Source organism: Chiloscyllium punctatum, chromosome 22, assembly GCF_047496795.1.
Source record: "Chiloscyllium punctatum isolate Juve2018m chromosome 22, sChiPun1.3, whole genome shotgun sequence".
Classification (NCBI taxonomy): domain Eukaryota; kingdom Metazoa; phylum Chordata; class Chondrichthyes; order Orectolobiformes; family Hemiscylliidae; genus Chiloscyllium; species Chiloscyllium punctatum.
Genome location: NC_092760.1, coordinates 58,870,996 through 58,895,005, shown reverse-complemented (window position 1 = coordinate 58,895,005; position 24,010 = coordinate 58,870,996). Strand labels below are relative to the sequence as shown.

The window sequence follows — 24,010 nt, the reverse complement described above, 5'->3', positions numbered from 1 at the left end:
TTTATTGGTAGAGGAATTGAGTTCCGGAGTCCTGAGGTCATGCTGCAGTTGTATAAGACTCTGGTGCGGCCGCATCTGGAATATTGTGTGCAGTTTTGGTCGCCATACTATAGGAAGGATGTGGAGGCACTGGAACGGGTGCAGAGGAAGTTTACCAGGATGTTGCCTGGTATGGTAGGAAGATCCTATGAGGAAAGGCTGAGGCACTTGGGGTTGTTTTCATTGGAGAAAAGAAGGTTTAGGGGTGATTTGATAGAGGTGTACAAGATGATTAGGGGGTTAGATAGGGTTGACAGTGAGAACCTTTTTCCACGTATGGAGTCAGCTATTACAAGGGGGCATAGCTTTAAATTAAGGGGGGGTAGATATAGGACTGATGTTAGGGGTAGGTTCTTCACTCAGCGAGTCGTAAGTTCATGGAATGCCCTGCCAGTAGCAGTAGTGGACTCTCCCTCTTTATGGGTATTTAAGCGGGCATTGGATAGGTATATGGAGGATAGTGGGTTAGTGTAGGTTAGGTGGGCTTTGATCGGCGCAACATCGAGGGCCGAAGGGCCTGTACTGCGCTGTATTCTTCTATGTTCTATGTTCTAAAACATATTTCAGGAGATCAATATTATTCTGAAATACACTTTCAAAGTTTATTTTTTACAAATTCTTAGAAATATTGAAGCATGTATGTACTAAAATGCAATAGATTGTATGAAATTGATAGGCTTGCCTTATGTCGTATGCTTACACTAATCTTTGGTGTTGTTCCTATTTATCACTGGTTCAAAACTGCCTCTCAATTTTTTGAGAGATTCAATTATTATTTTATTCTTTTCACTGACTGGAAATACTGGGAGGAACTCAACGATAGAGTTTATTGTACAAGGAAATACTGGAGCTCCAGGGAGAGAAAGACACTAACAGCACAATAGTCAACTGTGATCCTTCTCTTCCCCCAGAGCACATGTCAAAATACTTTTATACATTTTATGATATAATAGGTCAGTGATGAAGTTATTGTCTCCATAACATGGTTTATTGTAAACATTGCAGAATCGTTAATAGTTCTGGTGCAGTCATTGTCAGTTCCAGCGCAGCCTTTGTTAATTTCAGCGCAGTCGTTGTCAGTTTCAGCGTAGGTATTGTCAGTTTCAATGTCTGCGCGGAAGTCTATTGCTATAATAATGGGCGCTAATCGCTCTTCCTGAGAAGGATGATTACGGCAGTCCTGTCTATTATCACTCTATATTGAATCCATATCAAACTGTTAACATTTCTTTTAGAGTGTTGGCTGGACCAAGACACTTCAGCGGGCAGTGTATGCTACTGATGTGTATTCTCTCTCCCCTACCTTAAACTAATCAACTGGGTTGTGAGTGCATTGTGCTGGCATTCTTGTGGCCCCAGGCATGTCTGTGTTTGCTCTGCTGTCTCTCTCCATAAGGTGGTCCAGCGGCCATCTGTTGTGTCAAGTGGCCAACTTATGGCTCAGTTGCCATCTTGTGTATCCGTGTGCCTGGTGTCACCCTGCTCCATGCCATCTCCCACTTCAGTTTTATGGTAGAAAGATTAAAAGATGCTCAAGAGCAAAGAATTAATGGTGTTAAGATTTAATAGGAAGTTGTGTGGTTGGAGCAGATTCAAACAGTAAGATGTTTTAAGACCATGCAAGGATTTAAAAATGAAGAATAAGAATTTGAGAACATGGATTGAGTAAATAGACTAGGTCTTTTCCCTGAGGTGGGGAAGTCCAGAACTAGAGGGCGTAGGTTTAAGGTGAGAAGGAAAAGATATAAAAGAGACGTAAGGGGCAACATTTTCACGCAGAGGATGGTGCGTGTGTGGAATGGTCTATCAAAGGAAGTGGTGGAAGCTAGTACAATTGCAACATTTAAAGGTGTCTGGATGGATATATGAATAGGAAGGATTTAGAGGGATATGGGCCGGGTGCTGGCAGCTGGGACTAGATTGGATTGGGATATCTGGTCAGTATGAATGAGTTGGACTGAAGGGTCTGTTTCCGTGCTGTACATTGCTATGACTGACTGAATTTTAGTGAGTGCGGTGGAGGTGGGTGAAAAGGATTTGGAACATGTTATGGTGCAGGTAACAGAGTTAGATGTCTCGGATGTTGACAAGGACTTTCAAATAATAGGCATATCTGCAGATAATAAAGACATTGATAAGAGTTTCAGTGGCAGATCAACTGAGTTACAGGTTAGTCAGAAGACGTTATTGAGGTAGAAATAGAAAGTCTTCATAAAGATGTGATATGAGATTGGATGCTCATCTCACAATTAAATATGAGACTAAGGTTGTAAAAGACCCGAGTCAGTCTCAGACAGTTGACAGGGAAAGAGATGTGATCAGTGGCTAGGGAATGGATTTTATGGCAGGGAAGATCAACAATGGGACGAGTCTTACATGTTTTTAGCTGTGTCATGTTCACGGAAAGATTTTGCTGCAAAACCTAGCAAGATTTCCCACCGCATCTTACCAAACCTACCTCAATATCTCAACAGGTCTGGCAGCATCTGGTATTGCCCTATCTTACCACATGCCGTTCCCAGAACAAATTGCCATGGTAGATATCTGCTCAAAGACAACCGATGAATTTACACCCTTACCCATCCCATGCACCTGCACCATCGTTCACCTGAACAATTGTTGGCAATCCAGTGTTGTTCTTCATTGGTATAATCATGGCACAATAACCACAAAGGCACAATGCCCATGGCAGATAGCAGCAAGGCTGATACTCCCTTACAAATGCCACCCCATTCTTTCACCCTAGTCACTGTTTAATCACCACACTGCTCTCCATTGTTACATTCTAAGTACCCTGTTCTCAATGCCCACTGGAAACCCACAACCTGTCACTGTCCAGTAGAGAAACATCACATCCAGGCAAACAATTGGACGAATCTGAATGTGAGCACTTTCATCTGTCAAACTGATAATTACTCTGCCCACCTAGTCATTTTCTAATAGCATTTCACATCTAGAGAATAGAAAGCAAGCTGGGCTCCATCTGGTCATGACAAGCAATCTGTCTGTGTGTCTGCATTAAAGAGACTTTAATATAGCAATACTGATAGCCTTTGGCTCACGTTGAAGTGTCAATGTACTAACAGGCGTGGCATAGCAAGGCAATGCTAGGGATGGACAGCATGAGTATGTGGGTGAGACTGAATGAGTGCTAATACAGCAAGTGAACAGCCCAGAGACGCAGCCAGGTTCAATCTATAATTTGGGTGCCTGGCTGTGGGTACATAGTTTTGCAGTCCCTTTTCAATGCTTGATGCCAGTGTGCCCCTGCAATGAGAGTCGGTCGTATGCTTCCTAAGCAGCTTACAAATATATTGAAAGATGGTCATGTGGATTTGACACATGCCAAATGCCAATGTCCATGGCTGAGGGCTGTGGTGACAGGTGTGTAAAGAACTGAGCTGCAGTACAGGTGGAAGTAACATGGAGGTTATTTGGAGTAAGTAGCGAGCTGCCTGGCATCTACTCTGGTGTCCATGTCAAGTTTTCTTGATGTCTAGCTTGTTTGTTGAGTTTGGTAAGACAGGAATCTGAATATTAATGAGACAATTTGGGTCATCAACAAGGTGTTTAACAATAAATTGTCCTCTTAATTGACATGTCAGCACCACTCAGTGAGAAACATACCGCATCTCTTGTGACAAATGTAAAAGGCAACAAGGAGTGTTCCCACAATTAAGCTGGGTCTCACTGTCCAATTCTGCCACACGTCTCACTGGAACCCATATTGCTCCGGCTATGATTCTGGCCAATGGCATTGCTTTTTCCAAAACCTACATTCATGTGAGGGAAATTTCTGCTCTGCATCATGAATCTGACAGCAAACCTTTGGCAAAAGAATGGCGACACTGGAAAAGATTTTCCTGCAATAAGTGTTTTGACCTGGATTACATGGCCTGAGACTTGGGGTGGAAGCAGGGTCAACTAAGATTGTCAAGGTGAATGCAATCAGTATCTGAAGAGATGATAGGTGAAATGGCCTAATTCTGAGCAGCATACAGTCTATAGTTCTGTTCAATACAAAGAATATTTAGAACACATTAAACTTTAAATAATCCACTTTGAAACTCAGAATTGTTTCAACAACCCCTGTAGATTGGACAGCAGTTCGCATAGACAGGAACTCCTCTCACTGAAGGACAGAGGTACAAATCTTACCTCACAGGGCTAGGTGCAATGACGTTTGTGCTGGTGATGGAGGAGTGGGGTACCACTGACCTAAAGGTGATGGCTGATTAGGATCAAATCTATTCTGTTGGTGGAGGGGTGAGGGTTGTTGGGCGAACGATATGTCCCCTTTCTCATTCCTGTGAAATTCTGCTCTATAACTGTAATGTTGCTGCCCAGGGATGTGACTGACCTGATTACCCTGCCATTACAGAAAAGTAATTGATTGGCACTGTTTCCTTTATCATTGCTCCTGACAATCAATTTATCCTCCTTGGAGTATCTGTGGTGACTTACATCAAACAATCAAAACTTTCTACCAGAGAGAGGAGCGTTAACACAAAACAGGTAATTATAAATTAATCAAAATAAGTTCTTCAATATGGCCAGTAACTTCTGCCAATGAAGATCCATCTGAAGTTTCTTCAGTAGCAGCAGAAGGATAGCATGACTCATCTGGTGCAGTTTGAAGTCTCTTCACATCCGTGAGCTCAACATGATTTTACAGCCGAAGAATATCTTGATGTGGCTGAAATGTCGCAGCAAGTGTCCTTATACTTGACGCTTCACAAATGACTTGGACTCTCTATGGAAAGAAAACTGAATTCAATTATTGTAATCCAATGATTCAATTCTATCATCTAAAAAATACCACATTTTCCAGTAATAAATTGGGGAGTTAATTCTGAGTAATTTTCCAGCCAATTATCCTCATAAAGTTAGTCTAAGCAGGAAGGCTTGCTGTCAGCACCATCTGTGCATGTTAACAAACTCCGCACTCATGGCAGTATATGTGTTACATTGTAGGACATGAAAAAACATTCAGTAAGTAATAGAGATGTAATAACAATTTAAAAGAATGAAATTCCATAATTTGTTTTTGTTTATTTGCGCATGGGATGTGGATGGCCAGTATCTATTGCCAATTTCTACTTGTCCTCAGCAATGGGGAGCTAACTTCCCAAAACAGCTGTAGTCACTTTGATATAAGTATAGCAAGAGTACTGTCACACTCTCCAGAGCTCCAGAATTTACAGCTGGTTAAAGAATTGTAGTTGTGGTTCCAAGTCAGGATGATGTTAACTTGAAGGGAAACTTGCATGACAGTGTTCCCCCAAATCTGCTGTTGTTGTGCTTTGAAGTAATGGTTTGGAAGAAGCTGAAGGAATCTCAGTGAACCACCATAGCACATCTTTTAGATAGTACACAGTGCTGCCAATACGCACGAAAAGTGGGTGTGAATGTTTAAGATGGTGGATAAACTAAGGTGGAAATCAAGCAGTTGCTTTGTTGTGGATGCCATTGAATTGTCAACGTAGTTGGAACTGCACTGGTTCAGGCCTGCAGGGAGTATTCTATTGTAGTCATAATTCCATCTTGTAGATAGTAGAAAGGGTCTGGGGAGTTAGCATGTGAGTTATAGAATCATAGAGATGTACAGCATGGAAACAGACCTTTCAGTCCAACCTGTCCATGCCAACCAGATATCCCAATCCAATCTAGTCCCACCTGCCAGCACCCGGCCCTTATCCCTCCAAACCCTTCCTATTCATATACCCATCCAAATGCCTCTTAAATGTTGCAATTGTACCAGCCTCCACCACTTCCTCTGGCAGCTTATTTCATACCCGTAGCACCCTCTGTGTGAAAAAGTTGCCCCTTAGGTCTCTTTCATAGTTAACTGATAACAAGTATTCAGCCTCTAACCTGTTCATTCAACCAAGTTTCTGGATGATAGCAGAACCACAATTAGGGAATTCAGCAATGGGAATGCCATTGAATGTCAAAGGAAAGCACTGAAATTGTCTCTATAAGGGGCAAGAAATTTTTAGAGCAATAAATATATGTAATTTATGTAATTGCTGTTTTATAAGTTGTTGCATTTTTTTGGAACTTTGGGAAAAAAGATCTAAACAATAGCACTTTAAAAAGAAGGAAGAGAGACATAGGTTGTGACCACAGTGAAGTGAATGAAATGGAAAAATAAACCTGCACTGCTGTCTGATTCAGCAGTGAATTTTCCAGCTGACTGCCTCGGCTGTTTGATTTTAAGTATCTCTGGACATCAGAATTGGTTCTAAGAAAAATGAACAAATAGCAAGATTCACAGCTGACCTTGGAGAAACTTGTGTGGGGGAGCTCACAGCAGGAGAGCAGTTAAATATCTAGTTTTAATGTATAACCTTACTTTTTATTTTGTAAATTTACAATAGTGAGTAAAATGGGTTCTTTTTTGATTATATGTTTTTATTGAGATCTGTCTTTTAAACTTTAAAAAATATAAAAACATAGATACTAAGTTAGTCTGGAGCAGTGTTTTTTAGCACAGCAAGACTATGCTATTTTTTTGTGTATGAAGATTGTTAAGATGCAAAAATGGCCTTTAGTAGAGTGATGTGCTCTTTCTATTGCATGTGGGAGATTAGGGAGAATTTCCATCTTACTGATGATTATGTCTACAGCAAGTGTGTTTGGTTGCAAATCCTACTGGATGATATGGACTGGCTGAAGCGGTAATGAAGAGTTTACAGGATTTAGGAGGGGTGATGGATGGCAGTTGCAAGAAGGGAGATAAACTGAAGATACAGTCAGGAAGATGGCTTACCTCCAGGAAAGATAGGATAGGGAGAAAGGTAGTGCAGAAGTCTCCTGTGGCTATCCCTATCTCAAACAAGTATGCTGTTTGGAAAATGTAAGGGTGATGGACTCCCAGGGGAATGTAACACGAACAGCCAGGTTTCTGGTATGGAGACTGTGATTGTGATAGGGGACTCTCTAGTCAAAGGCAGACAGGCATTTCTGCAGCTGACAGTGAGAAATCAGATGATGTACTACCTCGCTGGTGCCCAGATTAAGGATATATCGGAAAGGGTGCAGAATATTCTCAAAGGGGAGAGGGACTAGAAAAGGTCATTGTACACATTAGAACTAATGACATATGAAGAGATAAGAATGAAATTCTGAGGAGAGAATATAAGCAGATAGGAAGGAATTTGAAAAGGAGGTCCTCGAGGGTAGTAATATCTGGATTACTCCCGGTGTCACAAACTAGTGAGGATAGAAATATGAGGACAGAGTAAATGAATGCGTGGCTGAGGAGCTGGTGCAGGGGAGAAGGGTTCACATTTTTCGATCATTGGAATCTCTTCTGGGAAAGAAGTGACTGGTATAAGAAGGATGGATAGCACCTGAATTGGAAGGGGACTAATATACTAATGGGGAGATTTGCTAGAGCTGCTCAGGATGATTTAAACTAGCATGGAGGGGTGGGGGTGGAACCCAGGGAGATAATCAGGAAAGAGATCAGTCTGAGACTAGTGCAGTTGGGAAAAGGAGCAAGTTAAACAGTTAGGGCAGGCAGGAACAAAGCCGAGACTCAGATTGGACTGATCAATTAAACTGCATTTATTTCAATTCCAGAGGCCTAACAGGTAAGGTAGATGAACTCAAGGCATGATTGGGAATATGGAAGTGGTTCACTAGGTTGATTCTGGAGTTGAAAAGGTTGGCTTATGATGAAAGATAGAGTAGACTGAGACTATATTCATTGGGAAATCTGGAGGGCAAAAAAGGGAGCTTTGGCAAATGGGGTTAAGAGAATCCAAAGGGATTCTATAATACATAAAGGACAAAAAGGCAATTAAGGAAGGAATACTGCCTGTTAAAGATTAGCCAATGTGTGGAACCTCAGGAGATGTGGGAGATATTAAATGAGTATTTTGTATCGGTGTTCATTGTGGAAAAGTATATGGAAGACATAGAACATGGGGAAATAAATAATGACATCTTGAAAAATGTCCATAACATAGAGGAAGAGGTGCTGGACATCTTAAAAATCATAAAGGTGGATAAATCCTTGGGAGAAAGTGAGGACTGCAGATGCTGGAGATCAGAGCTGAAAATGTGTTGCTGGAAAGACCTGCTGTGCTTTTCCAGCAACACATTTTCAACCCAGGATAAATCCTTGGGACCTGATCAGGTGTATCCTAAAACTCTATGGGAAGCGAAAGAAGATATTACTGAGCCCCTTGCTGAGATATTTTTATCATCGATAGTCACAGATGAGGTGCCAGCAGAGTGGAGATTGGCTAATGTGGTGCCACTATTTAAGAAAGGTGGTAAGGAAAAGCCAAGGAACTATAGACCAGTGAGCCTGACATTGATGGTGGGTGAATTGTTGGAGAGAACCTTGAGGGACAGGATGTACATATATTTGGAAAGTCAAGAACTGATTAGGAATAGTCAAGATGGCTTTTTTTTAAATGGAATACCCATTGCATGGAAACAAGCCCACACCAACCCTCTGATGAGCTTCCCACCCAGACCCATCCTCCTAGCCTATTCTTGTAACCCTGCATTTCCCAAGGTTAACACACTTAACCTACACATCCCTAAACAACACAGGTAATTTAGCATGGCCAATCCACCTAGCTTGCACACCTTTAGATTGTGGGAGGAAACCAGAGCAACCTGGGGGAAACCCACGCAGACACAGGAAAAATGAGCAAACTCCACACAGAGAGTCACCTGAGGCTGAAATCAAACCTGGGTCCCTGGCATTGTGAGGCAGCAGTGCTAACCACTGAGCCGCCATGCCTGCGAAATTGTGTCTCACTAATTTGATTGAGTTTTTTGAAGAAGCAACAAAGAGGATTTATGCAGGCAGAGCGGTGGATGTGATCTATATGGACTTCAGTAAGGCATTCAACAAGGTTCCTCATGGTAGACTGGTACACAAGGCTAGATTTCATGAAAAGTAGGGTGAAAAGCCATTTGGATACAGAACTGGCTTGAAGGGAGAATACAGAGGGCAGTGGTGGAGGGTTGCTTTTCAAACTGAAGGTCTGAGACCAACGCTGTGCCACAACGGTCAGTGCTGGATCCATTACTTTTCGTCATTTATATAAATAATTTGGATGTGAAATAGGAGGTATAGTTAGTAAGTTTGCAGATGACACCCAAAGTTGGAGGTGTAGTGGACAGCGAAGAAGGTAACCTCAGAGTATCACGGGATCTTGATCAGATGGGCCAATGGGCCAAGGAGTGGCAGATGGAGTTTAATTTTGATAAATATGAGGAGCTGCATTTTGGAAAAGCAAATCAGGGCAGGGCTTACATACGTAACAGTAAGGGCCTAGTGAATATTATTGAACAAAAAGGCCATGGAGTCACAGGTTCATAGTTCCTTGAAATTGGAGTCACAGGTAGATAGGACAGTGAAGGCGGCATTTGGTATGCTTGCCTTTATTGGTCAATGCATTGAGTATAGGGGTTAGGAGGTCATGTTGCAGCAGAACAGGACATTGGTTAGGCCACCTTTGCAATACTGCACGCAATTCTGGTCTCCAGAATTATAGGAAGGATGTTGTGAAACTTGAAAGGGTCCAAAAAAGATTTACAAAGTTGTTGCCAGGGTTGGAGGGTTTGACCTATAGGGAGAGGCTGAATAGGCTGGGGTTATTTTCTCTGGAAAGTTGGAGGCTGAGAGGTGACCATCTGGAGGTTTATAAAATCATGAGGGGCATGGATCGGGGAAGTAGACAATGTCTTTTCCCTGGGATGGGGGGAGTCCAAAAAGTAGAGGGTGTAGATTTAAGGTGAGAGGGGAAAGATTTAAAAGGGACCTAAGGCTCAACATTTTCACACAGAGGGTAGTGAGTGTATGGAATGAGCTGTCACAGGAAGTGGTAGAGGCTGATACAATTACAACATTTAGAACATATTTGGATGGGTATATGGGTATAGGACGAGTTTTGAAGGTATGGGCCAAATGCTGGCAAATGGGACCAGAATAATTCAGGATATCTGGTCAGCATGGATGAGTTGGACCAAGGGATCTGTTTCCATGCTGTATAGGTCTATGAGCGTAGGTGTGCTGGGCAAGTAATCTGGGGGAGACGTGGAATGAGCTGTTGGAAATGCAAAGGGAAAATGTCATTGAATTTCAATTTGCATTCATCACAGATATTCTTGGAAAAATGAAGATCTTAAATACCATACTCAAGTAGATCTCAGATGTTTTCCATATAGATTTAAAACAATTTGAATCTAAATTATCTACCCCAGCCTACCCTTCCTTTAAAGTTTTAAGCAGAGTCATGCTACTGTACTCCCGTCCTGTATCTCCAAATTATATTGTACAAATTTTTTTTAATCATCCTGAGATTATTACCTTCTGGATTAATTCCACCTTCAGCTTCCTGTTTATTTTCATCTTGCAACTGATCTTGGTTGATGTGATCAGTGACCTCCATTGTCCCGTCCTTATGGTTGTCTTTGCCTGTGCGGATTTCCTGTGTTTCTACATTCATGCAAAGTAGATAACAGTGTCAACAGTGTAAACACTGGTGTCAGGTAATTACACACATGAAACTTAGTTAAGGATATACAAGGTAGGATTTGCAGCATTTACATAGAAGGAAACGTGTGGGATATATTGGGGTGAAGTATTCCTTTGGCTATCTGTTCCCCTTTTTACACCTTGTTTTTCCCCCAAGAGAGACTCTGTTTCACTGCTCCAGCTGATGTCCCACACTGTCATGACCTGCTGATGGAGGATGTCCCAACAAACTGCTGAGCTCTCTTGCTCAGTGCTCTCCAACACCATCTTCACCTGCTGCTGGAGGGTCCATCACACACAAGTTTGGTAAATGAAGCAGTTAAGAAGGATTTTAAGAGTTCGGTAGAGGCAGAGAGAAATATGTCAAAAATATTAGACCTTAGGATCTAGGCAACTGAAGGCACAACCATCAGTGGTAGAACAATTTCCTAGGTTTTTGCAAGATTCCAAGATGGATAGAAGGTGGTGCTCTAAAACGGACAGAGAGAGTTAACAATACAGGGTGCATTGTCATAATGGGAGGAAGTGGAAACAGGTTTGAAAATTACCAGGCCTGGAGCCAAAAGTAAGCAATGGGGTAATGGGCAAACAGACATTGGTATGAGTTATGGACTGGTGCAGATTTTGTATGAGCTTACATTTCAAGAGGGTGGAAGATGGGAAGCTGGATGAAAGTACAAGAGAATAGTCAACCCTACGAGTGACAAAAGCATGGATGAGTGTTTTAGTAGCAAACAAATTGACACAGAGAAAGATTTGGACAATGTTTCAGACATAGAGGTTGGTAGCCTTGGTGATGAAGTGCATATTTGGAAAGCTTATCTTGATGTCGACTTGAGACAGTTACCAGAGAGAGGAATGGAGGTGATGTCTAGGGAATCAAACCTTCTCAATATTTCGTTGGGGCAAATTTCTGCTCCTCTAGTACTGACCAATCAATGTGACAAAGTGGTAAAAGTAGTTCTTGCATGAAGTTGCTATCGACAAAAACAACTGGAGAAGGATAATGATAGATCCTTGGGAAACTCCAGAGATAACAGTATAGGAGCATGAAGAAGTAGGTGACTCTCTAGCTACAAATGGACAGATATAAATGAAACCAAGTGACCTCAGTCCCACACAGTTGGTTGAGCGAGCACAGGGAGATAGTGTGTCCAATCCTGACAAAGGCAGCCCGCAAATCAGGGAAGAGGAGAGATTGTTTACCCTTGTCACAATCACACTGGAAATCCTTGTGACTCAACTTCCATGCCAAAGATATCTATGAAAGTCTTGCACATGTTTCTGGAGGTGAAAATGAAGAAGGGGGTGGTGGTTTAAATAGACATTTTGCAGTGACAGGAACCCACAGGTTATCTTTGAATTTTAGGGTGTTCCTAAAATACAGTCTACACAGTGCAAGAGAAAGCAGGATCACCTAGTGCTCTGTATGGTCCAACCACACCAGGTAGTGAATTGTTAAACCAAGTGTCCATCAGGCCTTCGAATTAAAGAAACTGAGGTAAGAGGCATGTTACAGATGGGGCATGGTTGGTTTCAATCGAGCCAAAGACATCTCACCTCGAGCTGTGGGTATGGCTGAGAAGATCTGCATGTTCAGAAATGTCATGATGAATAGATGGTCAAAAGCTAAGCAGTGGGAATTTGATAACACTACTGCAAGCGACTTGAGATGGACACAGTAAGGTTGAAAGAGGGATTGTGAGTTGAGTGATACAATGAAATGATCAGTGATGGCATTATTTACAGCTGAGAAGATGGGAGTAGCGACAGTAAGGGTGAATGTGAGTTAGGGTAGTTTATATGAAGGCGAAAGTGTGAGTATAGATTGGCAGTGAACTCAGAAAAGGGAGAGACCATAATAAATTGAAATAATAGTTCAAATCACCAAAGATGAGAAGTTGTTCAAGCGAGAAGTTGAGGGAAGAAAATAATCATGATGTCCTTGAAAAATATGGTACGTTCGAAAATTGGAAACCATAGAAAGGGGATTTTAAATAAGAATTGAGTGGGGTGGAACAAGATATTTACAAGTGGTGAACCTGCCAGAATTAGTTACAACTAGGACTACACTGCCACCAGATGGCGGTGGAGAACATCAATAGTTTGAGAAGCTTCATCAACGGGAAGTTGTCATCCTCAGTTGGGATTCCATCAAAACCATGATGTCAATAATATCATTCACAAAGTGCTTATGGAGGTAAGGCCATTTGGAGTCAAGCAGTTGTAGCTAATCTGCTTAAAAGGGTCTCAAGTGTCAGTACTGGGAGTGGGTGGGGAATTAGATTGGCATGCTAACTCCCATTTGGTAGAGCCCTATGTGGGGGAGCTCACAGCAGGGAAGCAGCTAAGTGGCTCTTTAAAGTGTAACCTTACTGTTTGTTTATGTAAATCTACATTAGTGAGTAGAGTGAGTTCTGTTTTGATTTTATATTATTAAAGTTTTAAAATAATGAAAATAGGTAAGAGGTTATCCTGGAGCAGTGTTTTTTTTAGAGCAGTATGACTGAGCTATTTTTCTGGGTCTGAAAATTGTTGAGGTGCACAGATGGCCTTCAGTGGAGTGATGTGCTCTTCCTGTCGGATGTGGGAGATTAGGGAGAGTTTCCATGTTACTGATGAGTATGTCTGCAGTTAGTGTGCATGGTCGCAAGTCCTATTGCATTGCATGGATTGGTTGGAGCAGCAGTTTGAGGCAATGAGGAATTTATCGGAGCTGGGGGATGAAATGATGGCCACTGGAGGACGAGAGAAAAACTGAAGATACAGTCGGGTAGATGGGTTGCCTCCAAGAAAGGTAGGCGAGGAAGATAGGTAGTGTAGGAGAGTCCAGTTCCTGTTCGGGTGAAAGGCAAGACCAGTAGGTGTAGGGAATATTGGATGATGAGAGAAATTGTGGTTTTGGTCAAGAATAAGAAGGAAGCATGTGTCAAGCATAGACAGCAGAGATCTACAAAATCCCTTAAAGATTATAAAGGCAGGAGAGAAAACTGATGAAAGGAAATATGGAGGGGAAAGCTGGGACATGAGATAGCTTTGGCAAATCGGGTTAAGGAGAATCCAAAGGGATTCTACAAAATATGAAGGACAAAAGAGTAACTAGGGAGAGAACAGGGCCCCTGAAAAATCAGCAAGGCCAGCTATGTCTGGAACTGCAAGAGATGAGCGAGATATTCAATGAGTCTTTTACTGTGGAGAAGGATATGAAAGATAGAGAAAATGGGGCTATTCTTGAATGGGAAAATTCTGGAAAAATGTCCATAATACAGAGGAGGTGGTGCTAGATATCTTAAAACGCACAAAGGTGAATAAATCCCCAAGGCCTGATCAGGTGTACCCGAGAATTCTGTGGGAAGCTATGGAAGTGATTGCAGGGTCCCTTGCTTAGATATTTGTATCATCGATAGTCACAGGTGAGATGACGGAAGACAGGAGGTTGGCAAACCTGGTGCTTCCACCTCGGAACACTACAAACCTTCGCATAAACCAAATCATCCGCCGACATTTCCGCCACCTCCAAACAGACCCCACCACCAGGAATATATTTCCCTCCCCACCCCTTTCTGCCTTCTGCAAAGACCGTTCCCTCCGTGACTACCTGGTCAGGTCCACACCCCCCTACAAACCACCCTCCCATCCTGGCACTTTCCCCTGTCACCGCAGGAACTGTAAAACCTGTGCCCACACCTCCTCCCTCACCTCTATCCAAGGCCCTAAAGGAGCCTTCCACATCCATCAAAGTTTTACTTGCACATCCACTAATATCATTTATTGTATCCGTTGCTCCCGATGTGGTCTCCTCTACATTGGGGAGACTGGGCGCCTCCTAGCAGAGCACTTTAGGGAACATCACCGGGACACCCACACCAATCAACCACACCGCCCCATGGCCCAACATTTCAACTCCCCCTCCCACTCTGCCAAGGACATGGAGGTCCTGGGCCTCCTTCACCGCCACTCCCTCACCACCAGACGCCTGGAGGAAGAACGCCTCATCTTCCGCCTTGGAACACTTCAACCCCAGGGCATCAATGTGGACTTCAACAGTTTCCTCATTTCCCCTTCCCCCACTTCACCCTGGTTCCAAACTTCCAGCTCAGCACTGTCATGACTTGTCCGGACTTGTCCTGCCTGCCTATCTCCTTTTCCACCTATCCACTCCACCCTCTCCTCCCTGACCTATCACCTTCATCCCCTCCCCCACTCAACCATTGTACTCTATGCTACTTTCTCCCCACCCCCACCCTCCTCTAGCTTATCTCTCCACACTTCAGGCTCACTGCCTTTATTCCTGATGAAGGGCTTTTGCCCAAAATGTCGATTTCGAAGCTCCTTGGATGCTGCTTGAACTGCTGTGCTCTTCCAGCACCACTAATCCAGAATCTGGTTTCCAGCATCTGCAGTCATTGTTTTTACCCCTGGCAAACCTGGTGCCACTATTTAAGAAAGGTGGTCAGGAGAAGCCATGGAGTTATTGACATTGAGCCTGACATTGGTGGTGGGCAAGGTGTTGGAGGGAAACCTGAGGGACAGGATTTACATGAATTTGGAAGGGCACAGATTGATTAGGGATAGTCAGCATGGCTTTGTGCGTGGGAAATCATATCTCCCTAACTTGATGCAATTTTCTGAAGAAGTAACAAAGAGGATTGATGACAGTGGTGCACATGATCTGTATGGACTTCAATTAGGCACTTGACAAGGTTCCTCATGGTAAAATGATTAGCAGGATTAGATGGCATGGAATACAAGGAGAACTAGCCATTTGGATACAGAACTGGCTTGACAACTGAAGATAGAGGGTGGTGGTGGAGGGTTGCGTTTCAGACTGTCGGCCTTTGATCAGTGGTGTACCACAAGGGTTAATGCTGGGTCCACTACTTTTCGTTATTATTAAACTTATTTGCATGTGAACACAGGAGGTATGGTTAGTAAGTTTGCAAATGACACCAAAATTGCAGGTATAGTGGACAGCGAAGAAGGTTACCTCATAGTACAATAGGACATTGATCAGATAGCCCAATGGGCCAAGGAGTGGCAGATGGAATGTAATTCAGACAAATGCGCAGTGCTACATTTTGAAAGGCAAATCAGGGCAAGACCTCTACACTTAATGGTAAGGTCCTGAGGAACGTTGCTGAACAAACAGACCTTGGAATCACAGATTCATAGTTCCCTGAAAGTGGAATCCCACAAGACAGAATAGTGAAGAAGGCATTTGGTATGCTTGCCTTTATGGTCAGTACATAGTACAGGAGTCGGGAGGTCATGCTTTAGCTGTATTTTTGAGATCACCTTTGGAATATTGCATTCAAATCTGATCTACCTCTTGTACGGGAAGTATTTTGTGAAACTTGAAAGGGTTAAGAAAAGATTTATAAGGATGTTGTTGGGGTTGGAGGCTTTTTAGCAAAAGGGAAAGGCTGAATAGGTTGGGGTATTTTCCCTGGAGTGTCAGAGGGTGAGAGGTGACCTTCTAAAGGTTTATAAAATCATGAGGGGCATGGATAGAGTGCACAGCCAAGATCTTTTTTCCTGGGTGGGAGGGATCCAAAATTTGAGGGCATCTGCTTAAGGTGAAAGGGGAATTATTTAAAAAGGACCTAAGAGTCAACTTGTTCACGCAGAGAGTGGTGAGTGAATGGAATGAGCTGCTAGAGGAGGTGGTGGAGGCTGGTACAATTACAACATTTAAAAGGCATCTAGATGGGTATATGAATATGAAGGGTTAGGAGGGACATGGGCCAAGTGCTGGCAAATGGGACGAGAATAATTCAGGAAATCTGGTGAGCATGGATGAATTGGACCAAATGAACTGTTTCCATGCTGTACAGCTCCATAACTCTAAGAGTGTCGGTGTGCTCGGCAAGTAATTTGGGGGAGACTTGGAATGAGCTGTTGGAAATGCAAAGGGAAAATTCCATCAAAGATATTCTTGGAAAGATGAAAATCTCGAACATCTTAAATACTCCACACAAGTAGATCTGAGAGACATTTGCTGTATAAATTTAAAATAATTTCCAGTTCAAGTATCTCTCCCAGACTATCTTCTACCTTCCCTTTACAGTTTTAAATAGAGTCATGTTACTGTACTCCTTTCCTGTAACTCTAAATTATATGACAATTTTTTTTTATCATCCTGAGGTTATTACCCTCTTGATTAATTCCACCTTCAGCTTCCTGGTTATTTTCATCTTGCAACTGATCTTGTGTGCTGCGATCAGTGACCTGCATTGTCCTGTCCTCATGGCTGTCTTTGCCTGTGCGGATTACCTGTGTTTCTACATTCATGCAAAGTAAATAACAGTGTCAACAGTGTTAAACTCAGACTGGAGAAGGAGGACCAGTAATCGTGCTGTTAGCTCATGAAATACCACTTGTGAAGCAAATGCAACAACTTCCATTAATACACCACTTTAAAGCAGTAAAATGAGCCAAGGTACAAGGGGAAATGGTAATCATCATTTGACACCAAGTAATACATGACATTAGTAAGGCAGATGACCATAAGTAATATGAAATTTGAATATACTGATGACCGAAAGATGCTGAAGCAGAGTTCTTCATTCCACAAGTGTAAGTTAATTACAAACATGAAAATAATTAAGGATATGCAAGAAACTCTTTATGGCATTTACATGGAAGGATGTGTGTGGGATAATTTTGAGCTGAGCAATGCTTTTGCCTATCTTCTCCTACTTTTACCAAACACACCTTGTTTTATTTCCCCCCAGTGAGACTCCATTTAACTGCTCCACCTCACATCCCTCACTGTCATGACTTGCTGGTGGAACATGTCCCAACAAACTGCTCAGTTCCATCGGTCAGTGCTCTCCATCACCTGCTGGTAGAGCGTCCAACTGATAAGCAAACTGACCACTGCACCATGGTACAAGAGGCTATTCAAGTAGGGGGAGCAAGAAGAAAAGTGATAATAGTAGTGTATTCTATTATAAGGGATACACATAGCATCCATTGTCAGCAAGATGCAAAGTTATGCTTGGTGTGTTGCCTGCCTGGTGCCAAGCTAAGAGACATCTTCAAACAACTTGAATGAGACAAGGAGGATCCAGTTGTCGTAGTCCATGTTGAGACCAACATAGGCACCGGGTCCTGTTTGGGGAATATCAGGTATTCAGAGCAAATTAAAAAACTGGACCTCAAGCCTTACAATTTCTGGATTATTAATCATGGCACGTCCGAATTTACATAGACATAAGAAAATTATGGAAGTAAACACATGGTTAAAGGAGTGACAGAGGAAAGAAGGATTTCATTTCATGGGGCACTGGCCCCAGTATTGGGACAGAAAGGACCTATAATACTAGAATGGACTTTACCTGAACCAACCTGGGACCAGTGTCTTATCTGAAAGGCTAAATAGGGTAGTCACGGGTACTTTAAAATATTCAGTGTTGCTTGGAAGAAGTTATTACAGTTTCTAATGTAAGGAACATGACAGAGAGCCAAGAAACTGTCAGGAACCCTAATTCAGGCATGAGAGCGAATGGCAATATTATAAGACGTTTCCTCATTAAATTTCATTAGTCTGAAATAATAAATAGGTGATTTAAGCATCAGTGCTGAGGGACAGGTTATAGTGTTTGGTCCAAATCAGAGTTTATTACATGAATACACTGAGAATAAGGAATAAATTAAACAAGCTGCAGGCACAGATACAAATTGTAGATATGATGTAAGAGCCATGACTGAGACATGGCTGTGTGATGGTCAGGACTGGGAACGGAATACTGATTAGAAGCAAAATTCCTTCAAATGGGAAGGGAGGATATAGTGAGGTAAAGTGGGCAGCACGGTGCGGCCAGAGACCTGGGTTCAATTCCCGCCTCGGGCAACTGTCTGTGTGGAATTTGCACATTCTCTGCGTGTCTGCGTGGGTTTCCTCAAGATGCTCTGGTTTCCTCCCACAATCCAAAGACGTGCAGGTTAGGTGAATTGGCCATGCAAAATTGCCTGTAGTGTTAGGTGAAGGGGTAAATGTAGGGGAATGGGTCTGGGTGGGTTGCTCTTCGGCGGGTCGGTGTGGACTTGTTGGGCCGAAGGGCCTGTTTCCACACTGTAAGTAATCTAAAGCATTTAGTGGAGACTGAAGGTTGAGCAGATTGAGTCCATAAGAAAAGATCCATTCCAGCAGAACAGTCTTTTTTTGTCAATGAATACATTCAGGCCATCTGAGCGGGAATTAAATCTTGAGCAATTTTGCAGCAACAAGTAGTGAGGTCAGAGCAAAGTCAGTCAGTTAACCTGTCCCTGTGTCTTGGAGAAGGATGGAGAGAATGACATCCAGTGAATAAGCACAAAGACACCTAAAGGCTTCATTTGCATCTTTGTCAGGTTAGTTTTTAAGTTTTAAAGGGATTGTAGGAGTGATACTTCCCTGGATTTCAGTGTCTGTGAAGGATATTGCTTGGAAAAGGGTTGCATATTTCTTTCAGCTATTTTTTGACAGAATCTTTAAATAAAATTACAAGCTTGGTTTTATTTTCCTTTCAGTTATAATTAACTTCTGCTCTTTTGTTAAAAGCGCATTAGTGGATTCAAGATGACAGCGACCCAGTAGGTCTGAGTCTGCTGAGCTCTGCCCAGGACCCAGACAAAGTGGGGTACCAACTTCCTCCATTTTTAAACTATTGAAAATAGCTTTTACTCAGCTGCTATAGCCATTTTGCACCAAACTTTAGCAGTTTGTTACATTCTAAAATGACTAAAGGGAAAGGATCACAAGAGTTTGCAACAGGCAGGGATCCCCCCCCAGCTACAGATGTATCCGCGGCTGCCCTGGGGGACTTATCTGCAGAGGCAGGTCTGATCTTGGAATTTGTCAAGTTCGAAGAGAAGATTGACGCGTCGATTGAAGCATGACCGAGAGATCGAGAAACTCGGGCAGCGTGTTGGAGGGGCGGAGCAACAAGCTGCGGCTTTCAAGACCACTGCTAAATCTTCTGTGGGTCAGGTCCGGGCTCTGGAACGTCAAATCCGGGGCTTAGAAGCGCAGATTGATGACCTCAAAAATTGAAGTCATCAGGAGAATATTCGGTTGCTGGGCCTTCCTGAACAGGAGGAGGATGCCCAGCTTGTGGATTTTTTGGAGCAATAGCTCCCACAACTGCTGAAGCTGGAGTCTGGGTTGGGCCGGGTGCAGGTTGAGCAGGCCCACCAGGTTACTGTGCGCAGGCCCAAATTGGACCAGCGTCTCTGCCCGGTCCTAGTGCAACTCCAGCACTACAGGGAAAAGCAAATGTTGCTGGAGGCCTCCAGAGCTTTGGGGGAGGATCCCCAAGCTATGATATATAAAGGATAGAAAATAATGCTGTTCCAAGACTTGTCTCCGGTTGTGGTACACAAGAGGAAGGCATTTGACGAGATAAAGAAGCATCTGAGGGATTTAAATATTCAGTATTCCATACGGTACCCAGCAACGCTGTGCTTCAGTCACGGAGGGTGTGTGTATAACTTTGGATTGCCGGGAAAAGCAAAAGAATTTTTGGATGCTCTCAAATAGTATAGAGGACTTGAACTATATGGACAATGATTTAATTTTACCCCATTTTTTCTCCTCCTTCCCCCTTTCTCTTTTACATCTTTCCTGGGGGGGGGGGTTCCTTTAACTCTTATTTAGAACTTGCTTGGTTTATCTGGTCATTGGGGGATGTTTTTGAGTTTTCCTTTAATATTTGCTGGGATTGTAATTTTATATAATTTTATATATTTTATTTCATGTTGCTGCTTTATCAAGAATGCCTAGGGTAATAATATGGAGGGGGCGGGTTGGTTGCACGCTTTTAATTTCTGTGTTATAAGACATTGATATTTGTTTATCTTACTTTGCGATGTTTGGGCCTGGGGCATGGATCTAGCTGGAAGGAGTCATGGTGGGATTATTGGACGGTAGGAGTGCTCCCTGTGGACAAGGGGGAAAGTCTCCTTTTAGTTATATCCTATTATTTCTTAGGAGTAGTTCTTAGTAGTTTTGATTTCGTTGTTTCAAAGTTGGTATTTTTAAGTTTATGTGAATTGTTTACAGTCTCTACTCAATGCTTTTTGTGCAGGGTTCTTCCTCCTGGGGGGGTGGGGGGGTCTCAGACTTTCTTGAATGATCATGGCTAGCCATTCATTTAAATGGTGCACCTGGAATGTTAAAGGGAGCCACTCACCAATTCAAAGGAAAAAAATACTATCAAGAGTTAAAAAAGAGAGAGGGTTGATGTAGCCTTTTTACAGGAGACACATTTAATTGATAAGGAGCATTCGAAGCTGCAGCAGGGAGGATTTGGTCAGGTGTTTATTCCACCTTTCAATTTGAAAAGTAGGGGATTGGCCACTCTTATCCGGAAGAATCTTCTGTTCCAAATGTTAAGGCAGTTAAAACATGAGTCCGGATGGTTCATAATACTTAAAGCTCTAGTATATGGTGAGGAGAATGGGGTTTTGAATGTATATTGCTCTTTGGCACATCCTTTTAAATTCATAACAGATACGCTCTCCAGGTTTATAGCCCTTGGGGTGCATCACATAATTATAGGGGGAGATTTAATTGTATTATCGATCCCAAGGTGGACAGAATACCTAGGAGCTCTGAGATCTAGGCAGTTGGCTGATCTGAATAGGGAGTTGGGGCTATAGGTATGTGGAGGTGTCTTCACCCTGAGGGTGGAGATTTTATTTTTATTCTAACCTGTACAAGTGCCATATCAGAATCAATATGTTTTTTTGTCCCTGCGACCTTTCTGAATTTGATATTGTCCTGTAGAATAGGGAAGATAGCTATTTCCGACCATGCAGCAGTGTATATGGAGGTCAAAACTAGTGGTGACAAGATGGGCTCCTGACATTGGCGTATGGACCTTTTGCTATTGAAGGATAGTAAATTCATAAAATACTTCTCGCAGGAATTTAAAGCTTTCTGGGACATTAACTCAGGTGCAGCCAGTGACCCATCAGTGATGTGGGGGACTCCTAAGGCATAAGCGCGTGGATTGATTATCTCATATTCTGTGTCCTGGAAACGACAGAGGGGAGACCAACAGCGTCTGCTTGAGGCTTGCCTGTTGTATGTTGATAGGCCGTCTATTATTAAATTACAGTGGATTACAGCCCTCAGGGCTACTTTGCATGCCGCACTTACTCAAACAGCAAAGAGGGAGATACTACTTGTGAAGCAGAGATTGTTTGAGCATAGCAATAAGCCAGGCAGGTAGCTAGCATACCTTGCCAGAAAGAAAAAGGCTCCCCAATCCATTACATCTATTAGAGAGGGTACTGGTACCCTGACTTGTGATTCTAAAAAGATCAATGCAGCTTTTAGAAAGTTCTATTTTGAGCTGTATCAGTCAGAGGGCTGTGAGGATAGAGTGAGGAAGATTGAATGTTTTTTTAAGAATCTGGTCCTTCTGGGCATATAACCTCAGAGCAGGTGTCTCTTTTGAATACCCCCCTTACAACTCAGGAAGTGCAGGAGGCGCTGAGGCAACTCCAGAGCGGTAAAGTGCCCGGGTCAGATGGATTTCAGGTTGTGTTCTATAAAGAGTTTACAGATGAGTTAGTTGGACCACTTGACTACTTATATAGTCAGTGTAGTCTCCCACCCTCTCTGAGAGAAGCAAATATCTCTCCCATTCTCAAGAAAGGAAAAGTCCCAGATGACTATACTTTGTAGGGGCATTTATCCTTATTGAATGTGGACTTTAAAATCCTCTCAAAAATGCTGGCATTAAGACTGGAGAAGGTTTTACAATTTATTATAAAACAGGATCAGACAGGGTTTATTAAGGGTCGCAGATCTACTAATAATACCAGAAGAGTGTTAAATATGGTACAAGTCTGCCAGTAAAGAGCAACACCGAGATTAGTTGTCTCCCTCAATGCAGAGAAAGCATTCGACCAGGTGGAATGGCCATGCCTTTTTTATACTATGGAGCAGTTTGGCACTGGAGAGGTTTTTACCAAATAGGTCGCAGTGTTATATAACGACCCAAAAGCAGCGGTGATTACCAACGGCATAAGATTGGATAGTTTCAGTGTTGGCAGGGGTTGTCATCAAGAATGCCCTCTCTCACCACTACTATTTACACTAGTGATGGAACCGCTGGTGGAAGCTATCCGAACTGACCCCAATAAAATGGCCCCGGAGATAGGATCAGGCAAGCATAAAATTACTGTTTATGCGGACCATCTGTGCCCTGCTTAATTCAAGTGGTTAATTTATTTGGTATGTTTTCAGGGCACAAAATTAATTTTATGAAATCAGAGGCCATGCCGCTGGGAGGTCTTACCAGCTTATCCAACTTTGCGGATGGATCCCGCTTCCCATTTCGGTGGTCACTGGGAGGTTTTCTCTACTTAGGTATTTTTATTACCCCAGTATTTGGTCAGCTCTATAAAGCTAATTATATGCATTTATTAGAGAAAATAAGGCAGGACCTCTAATGTTGGAAAGATCTCCTGATATCTTGGCTAGGAAGAATAGCTTTGGTCGAGATGAATATTCTCCCTCGTCTTTTATACCCTATGAGAACGCTCCACTTGTTGCTGCAGAGGGAGGCACTGCCTAAGCTCTATGGTTGGCTCGGCTCCTTTATTTGGAGTCATAGATGGCCCCTTATTAAATCTGATAAGTTGCAGCTCCCACAAGCAAAGGGAGGTCTAGCTTTTCCAGATTTTAGGAAGTGCCTGTTGAGTTCCCTGTTATCATATGTGGCTGATTGGGTCTCTTGTGATCCAAAATCAATTTGGCTGGATATTGAGGCTTCCCAAGCAAAATGCCCCCTTATCAAACCATTATTTATGGATACAACGAGAATTGTCATGGATCATTGTAAAAACCCAATTGTACTAAACACAATCAAAGCTTGGAGTATGATACAACAGGATGAGGGTGATTTGCAAAAAACCTCCTCTTTTACTCCTATAAGTGCGAACATTGGAATTTCAGCCAGGTTTGACAGATGCTGGATTTAAAATTTTGGAGCCCAGAGGAATCCCCTGCTTGGGAGATCTGTTTGATGGGGAGGTCATGATGTCCTTCGAACAGAAGTTTGGGTTGCCTAGCAAGGATCTCTTTCGATATTTTCAAGTACGAGATTGGATATGGAAAGGAGAGTGCTTCGGCCGATAGGCGCACCCTCTGTCAGTACTCTATCACTCGCTAGGTAATAAGGTATCGAAGGACACGGAATGGTTATATAAAACCTGGAATCAAGAATTGGGGATGGAAATGTCCTTAGAGATGTGGGACGATATCTGGGAAAATGCCAGGAAGATCTCTAACTGTAATAGGACTCAAGCTATTCAATTGAAGATATTGCATAGGGCTCATATAGCACAAGAGCAGCTTGCAAGGTTTAAGGCAGGAGCATCCCCAGTGTGCCCCAAATGTAAAATAGAAGTTGATACTCTCACTCATTGTTTGTGGACATGCCATAAGATTTGTAAATATTGGGACAG

General features: G+C 42.7%; 1 protein-coding gene across 1 annotated transcript in view; it reads right to left on the bottom strand.

Moving 5' to 3' along the window:
* Nucleotides 1-679: 679 nt before the first annotated feature.
* Nucleotides 680-24,010, bottom strand: part of LOC140493888 (uncharacterized) — a 110,721-nt gene continuing 87,390 nt past the window's right edge. The window contains exons 26-27 of the mRNA XM_072592883.1: nucleotides 10,379-10,507; nucleotides 680-4,792 (exon numbers count right to left, since the gene is read on the bottom strand). Of these exons, the coding sequence (XP_072448984.1) occupies nucleotides 4,773-4,792; nucleotides 10,379-10,507 (149 nt within the window). The 3' untranslated portion in view covers nucleotides 680-4,772. The remainder of the gene's footprint in view (nucleotides 4,793-10,378; nucleotides 10,508-24,010) is intronic.